The sequence below is a fragment of the Meleagris gallopavo genome, chromosome 1 (assembly GCF_000146605.3).
Source record: "Meleagris gallopavo isolate NT-WF06-2002-E0010 breed Aviagen turkey brand Nicholas breeding stock chromosome 1, Turkey_5.1, whole genome shotgun sequence".
NCBI classification, from domain to species: domain Eukaryota; kingdom Metazoa; phylum Chordata; class Aves; order Galliformes; family Phasianidae; genus Meleagris; species Meleagris gallopavo.
In genome coordinates this window covers 18,356,273-18,366,429 of record NC_015011.2, presented here as the reverse complement: position 1 = coordinate 18,366,429, position 10,157 = coordinate 18,356,273, and the positions used below count along the sequence as shown (strand labels likewise).

The 10,157-nt window shown below is 37.6% G+C and overlaps 1 protein-coding gene across 1 annotated transcript in view; it reads left to right on the top strand.

Moving 5' to 3' along the window:
• Positions 1-1,250, top strand: part of PIM3 (Pim-3 proto-oncogene, serine/threonine kinase) — a 3,147-nt gene extending 1,897 nt beyond the window's left edge. Inside the window, exon 3 of the mRNA XM_019612074.1 lies at positions 42-1,250. Within this exon, the coding sequence (XP_019467619.1) occupies positions 42-226 (185 nt within the window). The 3' untranslated portion in view covers positions 227-1,250. The remainder of the gene's footprint in view (positions 1-41) is intronic.
• The last annotated feature ends 8,907 nt before the right edge of the window (positions 1,251-10,157 follow it).

The following is a 10,157-nucleotide window of genomic DNA, read 5'->3' as shown; positions in this document are numbered from 1 at the left end:
TTTCTAGTCTAATATTGCTTTTGTTCGTTTTTTTTTTCCAGAATGTCAACAGCTCATCAAATGGTGCCTTTCACTGAGGCCTTCAGACAGACCAACACTTGAGCAGATTTTTGACCATCAATGGATGCACAAATCAGAAGTAGTGAAGTCTGAGGACTGTGATATAAGGCTACGGACCCTTGATACTGATGTATCGAGCACAAGTTCAAGTAATGAGAGTCTGTGAATGGCTAAGGACCTCGCACTGGGAGGGGAGCTACAAGCAGAAAGACCACAGTGCTGCTGCCAATACGTAGGAGGGGCTAGAAAAATGCATTCATTATTCTGTAGTTGAATCTTTGTCTGAGGGACTTGATTTTATTTTCCCCTTTTGCTGGTTTCTGCTTTGGAATGAGAGATTTCCTTTGGAAACGCTGATGTTTAGGAGTTGCAGGCCAGTACTTAGTCAAAGACTGACCTTATTAAGAAAGCAGTGACCTCTTGAATACATGGTAAACTTTTTTGCTCTCATAGAGCCTGGACTAGATTTTATTTGCTTTTGAGTGCCTTTTTGAAAGCTGCTTCAGTGGGACTTTCTTTTTTGAGCTGTGTATGTCCAAAGAAGATCCAGTTCATCATAGGCATTTGCTCCCTTCAGACTCAGTGCTGGGGGAAGCAGCTCCTATGATGCATTGGAGAACATGTTCGGTGATTGAATGAAGTAGTCCCATCCACTGGTGATGGAATACTTGAACACAGACATTTCACTCCTGCCCCCTGCCCCTTTCCAAATCCAACCCACCTCTGCTGCTCAAAATATTTCCTATAGCCTGCACAGAAATACAAACAGGTATATCAGCCTTTTTTATCGGAAACATTTATTCATGTTTCCTTTTATCATCTCTACCACTGGGCATGAGAAGCCCCTTTCTCAACTCCCCCCGGCCTTTTGTCACCCTGCGAGTCTTAAGAGTATGTATGGGCATGTTGAATGCACAATCAATGCAATATTCAAGGACTTTACTTTTTTTCCATACCTGTATAATGTGTTTATGTAAACTTGGTTTTCCCATGTACTATACAGTTATTTATTGTTTGAAGTTTAAAAGACCTCCCACAGGTTTCAGCTGTGGCTATTTATTTGGTTAATTTATTTGGTTAGAGTTATTCAACACTGTGCTTTCCCTTCCTCCTCCCCATGGGAAGTCTAGTGATTTGCCCATGGCACTTTTTTTCTGCATTCCTGTCAACTTTTGTTTAAAAAAAAAAAAGACAAAAAATATTTCTGACCTTATCAACTTTTGTTGAAAGATGGAAAATTGTTGTACAAAGTCTAATTTAAGGGAAATAGAATGACTTTTTAAAGTTAGTCAGTATGCCTTTTGTCTGGTATTGAACCAGAAATGTAAAGTAATGCTGTTTGGAAGGGTTTTAAATTATTGACATTGTACAGTCTCCGTGCATTGGCTCTGGAAGGTAGAGTGGCAGAGTCATAAACCTTAATTTATTTTAATAGCTGTGTTTCTGTGATCTGGTTGCATTTATGCAGCTTGGATTTGGATTTTTTTTCTTCTGTTCAACAGTGTGAAATGTATGGAGATCATATTTTTTATACAGGTATTTCAATTAAACTTTTTTTGTATATAACAGTTCTGTTTGTGTGTGTGTGTAGTCCCTTTTATCTTCACCATTGCTCTTGAATCCAGCTGGGGAGCTAAAGTGCTGTTGAGAACTTCTCTTGTAAATGCCAACAACATCCAACCCATAGTTATTAGGCCTATGCTATCCACCAATGTCCCTTCTGGAAGGATTAAGCAATCGCTCATCTTGGCTGTATCTACTTGATTGCCTGATTTGATGTTGAACTGCAATAGGTGTACAATGCAGCAGCACTAATGACCTACATGAAGGGGGAGGGGGCTGTGATTATGTATTTTTTTCAACTCTGTAAACACTGAATAACTGAAATACCACTGTACTCATTGTCCTTAAACACAACAAAGAAGTGTTTCTGTACTTGCTCATGGTGACTGTTTTCATAGTTGACATGTTTACTTTCCATTACATTCTATTTCCTTCCTCCTGGGGGTGGAAGGGAATTTCCTGTGCACTTACAGGAAAAGGCCAACCAGTGTGCTCAGAATGGGGCGCCTGCTTTCCTTCAGCTTCTTGTTATCAGAAGTGCCTGCTGTGTCACTGTGAAGTGTTGATGAAGGTGAAAATCACCATTCACAGCAAGGAGGAAAAAAGTGCCCTCAGCATTCATCTTCCTGCACTGGGAGTCAAGTGCTGCAGCTTGGTGTTCATCCTCCTGGTTTCTGTGCAGCCAGAGAGGACTGACCTGACTTGGTCTTTCTATGGGGGTGGAGATGATTATGGGCTTTAACTACCACTGAGGGATCTGTGAGGTATGCTTAAGGGTATGTTCTGTCATTAAGGGTGCTTTGTAGTATTAATAGTAATGGGCAAGGCTTAAAATCTGTTGGTTTGTGTTATTTCCCTTTCTGGGGATCTTTCTGCCACCTCATCTACTATTATTTTGGTTCTCTGCGGGAAATATCTCACTTGATTACATCATACCAAGCTCCTGATGCTAACCAGCTCAGACTAAAAATGCCACTGAATAGCAGGGGGTACAGCAAAAGGGGAACAGGCCATTTCTGTGTGCGCAGTTTTCTGATGACAGGGGAGAGGAGGTAGCTTTCTCTTGGCTTTAGAGGCAGTTGTATCCATCCATTTGCCATTTTTTTCTCTTTTTTTTACTTCCTCTTAAGTTTTTAATTGAAATCTCTATGTATATTAAACTCAGTCCCTGAGGAGCTCGCATACACCTTTGTTGAATATCAGATGCGAATGAAAAGGTTTTGCAGTTATTCTTGCTGAGGGCAGCCACACCATCGGGTCCTAAGAGCGCAAAGCTTAAAAGTGAAGATTGAGAGGGTAATTGATAACCTTTTCCCTAAGAGGAGGGACTCAGATAAACCAGAGGAGGGATGATCCCAGCGCCTGGCGCAGCTCTTCAGAGAGGCGTGTTTCCAACCACAAGTAGTCCCTGGAGAAATTCCAGGAGCTGATGGTAATTAACATCTTCCACTCCAGTGGCTTCACATGCGCACAGCTGTTGAGAGCAGTAGTAGTGTGGGTGAGCTTCAAAGGGCTACCAGGAAAGCAGCTCTAAAAATACATCTGTCAAGCTGTTGCTGATCGCTGAACTGGGCACTTTAAAGTTTCCACAGGAGTCTGCTTTACTTTCCTTGCCCTCGTAGAGAAATGCTGCTGAAGAGTTCTGTTTTGCAATCTAAAAAGCAAGTTTTCACCTTTTGCTACTGAGGCAAAATGTGTTAAAAGGAGGAAGGTCAAAAGGACACAGGCGCTGGTGCTGACTCCCCTCTGGGATTAGCTCACATAAAAGGTGTGCTTTCAGTATTGCACAGGCAGCGTTAGTTGTGAAACTCCCCTGAATGCTAATGGAAGACACGTGGATGAAACACCTTACACCGAAAGTAATGATTTGTAAAAATAGCTTTTCATTACAGCTGAAGGTTGGAAAATGATGTGCTAATATAGTTCCATTAGCTGAGTGTTGCTGTCAAAATGAGCAGGTCTGTGACAGCTCCTGGTTCCTCCCGTGCTGCTATCTGTTGTTATTTTAATATCATTAAATGCTGCTTCCCTGGGATCCTCCTCTTTATACTCTCTGCATACCGGTTGGTTTTCCACAGCACAAAACTTGAAAAACAGAATTCTGCAGCTCATTCAAAACACAGCTTAAAAATTGCAGCCGGCTTCAGCCCTGACAAACTGATGTAGCTGCCATCACACCTGTGCCTGTAAGCATGCCGCTGCTTCATAATGTGCTTCAGATACTCCAGTGCTGAAAGGTCTTTAACAATACAGCGTTTTGTATAATTCATCTCCTTAGTAAAACCCGTTCTCTTGCATGAACACATAAGCATCCGCTGACTTCCTTTGTTTTTTTTTTTCTTTTCAGTTAACTAAGCCTGCATTTATTGAAGAAACAAAAAAAGACCTCTTTGAAAAAGAATAAATAAATCTGTCAGAAGGATGTTAGGAAGATTGACAAGAGTGTGTTCTCGCCATACTTATATCTCTCTTTCAGTGGTTTACTGACCTCTGTTGGTGAAATTAAAGTATACGTTCTGAAAATAACGCATGCATTGAGAAGAGCAACTTTAAAATATTGCTGAGCATTATTTTTACATATTGAGAGGTATGGCTAGCTCTTAAATGCCCCATCGTGTTTGAAAGCATACCATTTCCAAAGAGGAAAAAAAACCCAACCATGAATATGGAAATAGTTTTTCATTTTATTAACTTCTTAGAGCAACGCTAAGGTAGAAGCGGTTGGTGAAAAATCAGCTATTGGACAAAAGGAGCATGAATGATAAAGGCTGTCAGCTCTGCATCGGGCCACAACCTGAGGAGCCCCGGTCGCTCACATGGCCCCTGGCAGCAGCATTTCCCAGTGCATTGGCCCTGGTTCCGCAACTTCATTCCAGTCCCGATGAGAAGCACTTGTCCTCTGGCATACGGATGGGCAGTGATTCTCAGCAGTGTAACCAGATAACACAACAGGCCACTGTGGCCCTATCAGCTGATTAGCAGTGTAATCTTCCTGCTAACAACAGTGATGCCGCTGCTGGTGGCAGAGGGTAAAATGGTGACATTTTAGTTTCATCTCAACACATGGCTTTTCTGAAACTTAAATTTGTAAATTTGTGACTGTTTAGTTTCATGGTTAACTGTGCTTTAAAAATATTATATGTATTTGCCTAAGGGGTTCCTTCAGGCACCTGCCATACCAGACATATTGAGCTTCGGCTGTACTGCAGAAGTGATGAATAAAGTGATAGGAAGTCAGAAAACCGTGCAACTTGAAATAAATTAAAATCTGTGTTTAGACAGAATTCCTAAGTAATTTCAGAGAATGTCTCAAAACTGATGAATTCATGTGGATCAATAAAAAATATGGGCACAGAAACACACAAGTTGTCATTATTTGTTATCAGTTGCACTGGAGAACCTCAGAACTGAAGTGTAACACAAGGCAAAGGGGGGAGCAGAAACACAAATTCATAACATTCCTGCAGAGATTTCCTCAGCTAGCAATTCCAATCCTTCCGTTCCAATAAATTTAGAATGTATTCAATCTTTTTTGTCCTTTGTTGTTCAAAATCCTATTATTATTTGTAATGTGAACTGCCACACGAGTTTTAAGAAATTTTATGTTGTTTCCAAGTATCTGTTAAAATTTTCATATTTGTACCTCAGATGCCTTTGAAAACAAAGTGAAGGAAAATATTTGCATATGGAAGCATTATGCTTACATAATAATATAAATTCAATATAGGTCTCAGATTAGCTGTGTTTAAGCTCTAATTAATATGGTCTTAGTAAGAATACTATCGATTATTACTAATACTCTGCTAATTGACTATACAAACCATTATGTAAAAGCTGCTTATACTAGCCTGGTAAGAGAATTAGTCAGACCCATACTTTAACTTGCACTTTTTTCTCAGGTATGTCTGTGTTAAACCTTGAAGCTAAGTCACAGACAACAGAGGAAGATCAGTATGCTTCTTTGTTTGCTATTAATGACTCATCAGTCACTTCAGCTCTACATTCAGGAATAATGAGAGATTACAGAAAATTTTACTGAAAATTGAAAGGCAGTTTGCTCCAGAATTCTAAAAAATGTTTTATCATTCTGTGAAATACTGTATCATATACCTAGTTGGATTATTTTTACATATAAATTTTACTGGGGAAAAAAAAAAAAAAAAAAAAGGAAGAAGTTGCTTTGCTGGAATAAAAAAAAAATTGATTGAAACACCTCCTCTGATTGTTATAGATGGTCTAGTTTCAAGATTGCAGTTGGTATCCCTCTAGTTTTCTTTTTCCCTTTTTTTAGATCAGGAAAACTTTTACAACAGTAATAAGTTTATTCTAGTTAAAAATATACATACTGTAAGAAGTTAGTTCATTTGTTTATTTGTTCATTTGTTTCAGATGGTTTTATTTTTGTGACAAATGTCAAGACCCTCTAGAATCATGGAAAGGAACCATTTCTTTCACATCACTCTATGGAAAGGTATTTCTTTATAGTGAGCAAATGCTCCCAAGTTTACAGACTCCATAAATGTTTATCTGCTTATTAAATACACTTGTCATAGCAAAAGCCCTACAACATATAGATTTAACATAGAAAAGCATAACAAATATCAGTTTTCCAAAGGTAACCTCAGAGATCAATAGCTAACAAACGTAACCAACAGAAATGCAGGTTAGGATGTAAGAAAGAGTTTTATGTCTGTAAGGATAGCAGAACATGGAGTAAACTGACCATGTGACAAGTGTATTAAATCACCATTTTTAGAAGCATTTTTTTTATATAAACCATGTAAGAATTCCTATTTCTGCCTTGCTTCAATTACAGCCTACTTAGAAATATTAGGGATTTCATCAGCCTAATGCTCAGGACTTAACAAAAAAGTTTTCAGCCCATAACACCCATTCTGCTTGTTGAACCAATATAAAATTTATTGACAGTGCCCCTTTTGCTTCTGGCAAAATATATCAGAATATACATTTGACCTAATCAATAGAAGTAGTGGCAGAGACTTTTTCATTACGGTGAGACTGTGGGACTAGTGACCCTTTCTCAAAGCCAGCGTCAGCTGAGCTGGTCTTCCCTCACACCACCCCTTCCTTTTGCTGGTACCCTGACATTCAAATCAATACACTGATCTTTGTGATAACGATGCAGACTAAGCGAGGGAATATGCACAACAGTTTGGGAACTGCACATGGGGAAAGATAGGCATTATTGTAGGTGAAAGGATATATGTATTAAAGAGCTTAACCTTCTCCAGTCTATAGTATCAGAAAGATCACATGGTTTCCAGTTTATAAATTCTACAACAAATAATTTCCAAGAAGTGCTGACAAATCCTACTATTTTTAACTTCACTTGCAAGCTGTTTTTTGCTTGCATACCTCACCTCCTGATAAAGTGGAAGAGCATGGATCACTCAAAATCTTGTAAAAATAGCAATTCATGAAACCCATTTTTACACATCTCAGTACTATGCACTGCTTTTTAACCAGTTTCATAGATACTTTTGTAAATGAGAAAATACAGGAAACACAAAAAGGTTGCAATGATAAGAGTAACGCAGATGAGCTGAGAGATCAAAATTGCATTTATCATTCTGTCATGACACCCATGATTTCTCTATTTCTCTGTCATTTTGAGCTTCTTCAGCAAATATGAGCTCAATTATCATCTCTAGGGTACTTCTATGGAGACTCATAATGTATGTATACTTGAATATATACTCCAGTATACTTGAAGGAAAACTAGATAAACTGATCTTGGAAATCTCAATCAACCCCTAAGTAAACTGGGAATGTAGAGTGTGTTTTAAAGACAGACTCTTTACCAGTCTAGTGTCCATTATGGTGATCCACTCAAGCAGATCTAACAGCTGAGTATCATCATTTCCCTGACAATTCCTGTCTAAATGCTGATGGCATCATAGGACTCAACTCTGTAGTTCTTGGTGAAAAAAAAATCTAGTAATTTTCAGGGAAATTTTGGCTGTATAATGACCACAGGATTATCTTTTAGCCTGTGACAAAAGAAAGGTTGTCCTAAAAAGAAAACTGCTAAGAAATGCTGAAATTGTAAATAAAACCATCCAGAGCGATGCTTAATATTCATAGAAAGAAGACACAGGAACCTTTCTCTTTTTTTTTTTTAAGTCGTTTTTATGTATGTATGTATGTATTTATATATTTATTTATTTATTGTTGTATATCAAATGAAATATTTGGAAAACAAGGGCAAAATAACTTGAAAAAAACTGTTGAGCATACAAAGTGTCTCAAAAACTAACCCCTGGATGGTAGATTTGTTAGTACTATAAAGAATGCTTACTCATGAGAAGTCTTACTTCCCACGTAGCTGAACTCTGCTGAGGGAAAGTGCTCATAACAGTGCTATGATAATAATTGACACCTCACTTGTCCTGTTTCAGTTTTCAATTCACGTGCCAAGAGCATTATTCAAGTTCTATTATGATCAGTGACAAAATCCTAGTGATATGGATGGGAAGGCAAATGTGTGTCAGTCTTGCTTATACACCAAAAGAGTTCTTTCATACTCTTTACTAAGTTGCATTCTTATTAATTAATATTATTTTATCAACTAGCTTACACAAGTGTAAAAACTGCACAGATACCAATGATTTTTTTCATCCATGGAACTTTCAGAGCATTTAGAAACTTCACTGGTATTCCTGCATCCTTTTGCCTGCCTCTTACTGCTGCCTCATAAAACCTTTCCCAATTCCAGAGCCAAATAATATGACTGATGGCACTGAACATTTATCTGAGATTTTAAAAAAAACCTTACTTTCATTTTCTAGAACTTTAGGCCTCTGCATTTTATTCTGCATTTTATTCTAATCCATACTTTCTTAGGCCTTTGCTGTTCCAGCTTCCAATAGAATCTATTGGTGAAGAGCTAAAAGTTGAATATAATTATAAACTTAATTATAAACTATAAAAAGTTGAATAAATATATAAACTGAATCTCCATGTGGATAAATTAATTATTTAATCACATTTTCTTACCCCTGGCTGTAGGTATTTGAAATTCTTTGTTCTTCACTGAAAAATTTTGAGTCTAATTACTGACAATTTTGAGTGACAGTGTCTATATGCATGATTATATAATGTGCTAGTATTTCAGACTGCTTTTGTAAGCTTTCTCCAATGAACAGGTTTGCTCAGATGAAACTCTGTGACAACTGAACACCAGAAATTATGATTGTCAAGGTAATATTAGAATGTCTTAAAGAATCCCTGGACAAACAAAAGATAATCAGATGTGTGTGTGAAATTCTCTCAGCCCTTGCAGATGGCCAAGACAAAGCTGTGTGACACTGAAGACAAGCTGTAATAGAAGACTCTTCATCTAACACACTGAGAAAACATCAGATGGCTTGGTACTGGCATTCTGCAGGGAAAGATCAGCCTTCTTGCACAGAGGTCTAGTCTTTTTCTACAGTACTGTATTTGCTGCTACTAAAATTCAAGTTAATTAACTGCCAATTGGCTGAGACCTGGTGAAAAACAAAAACATTTCTGTTCAATTGGTCATGAAATATCTAGATTAACATTTACAGAGGTGTTAGCTAACTTCAGTTAATTGGCGATCAATTTACTGTAAAAGAGGAGCAAAAAATCCAGTTCCACAGTCTAGCACTTATTATTGCCTTATTAAGCTTATTGCCAGTTAGACTAGGTAAATTTTCAAACTAACACCTCTTTGAGACCAATGGATAATAAAAAGCGACTCCTGTTTTCTCTTTTTTTTTCTTCTTTTCTTTATTAGTTTTGTACACAGTTTGGGGATGTTTATTGGAATACCTGTTATACCAATCACATAAACATATACTTAGAACCTGCAATAGAAGTGTCCACAGTAAATAAGTAAATGTCATGAAGAAATTTCATAAACTGAAGAAAAATCACACCAGCTTCTTATTCTTCAACTTGCTTAAAACTATAGAGTAACTACTTGAGACAGATCTCCCTCTCCTGAACATACACACTTTTCAATCTGATCAACATAAGAACTGGCAGGGGTACGTTGTACAAACTCTGACCACAAGCTGGCCTGCATATGCCACTGTAATTTATACAGTTGATTACCTTCCACTTTCTCAAGGATATTAACTGGCATGAACCTTCTTTTTTTTCATTTCCAGTAATTAATTCCCTGTAGAGAGTGACTGAAAACACTAAACAAAAGCATTTAATCAGAAATTATTAGAGTTGGCTTGTCAGTCGTCTGTTAATCACCATTCATTTTTGTACAAGGAGTGAAAATTTTATCAAACCTTATACTTAATTAAAACATTGTTTCCGTAGCAGATTGGAAAGTAATGTCATCTGTTTAGACTTGTATCCTAAGATTCATTAAGAATTCATGTTTCCTGCAACATGCAGTCATTTTGAAATTCATTCTGTTGGGATCTGTACAGAGGTGCAAAGGGCGATGCTTGTAGCACAGTGAAGTATTCTTTTATTGAAGGCCTTCCAAAACCCCACCATAATGCAGACTGACAACACAGTGAAGGAATACT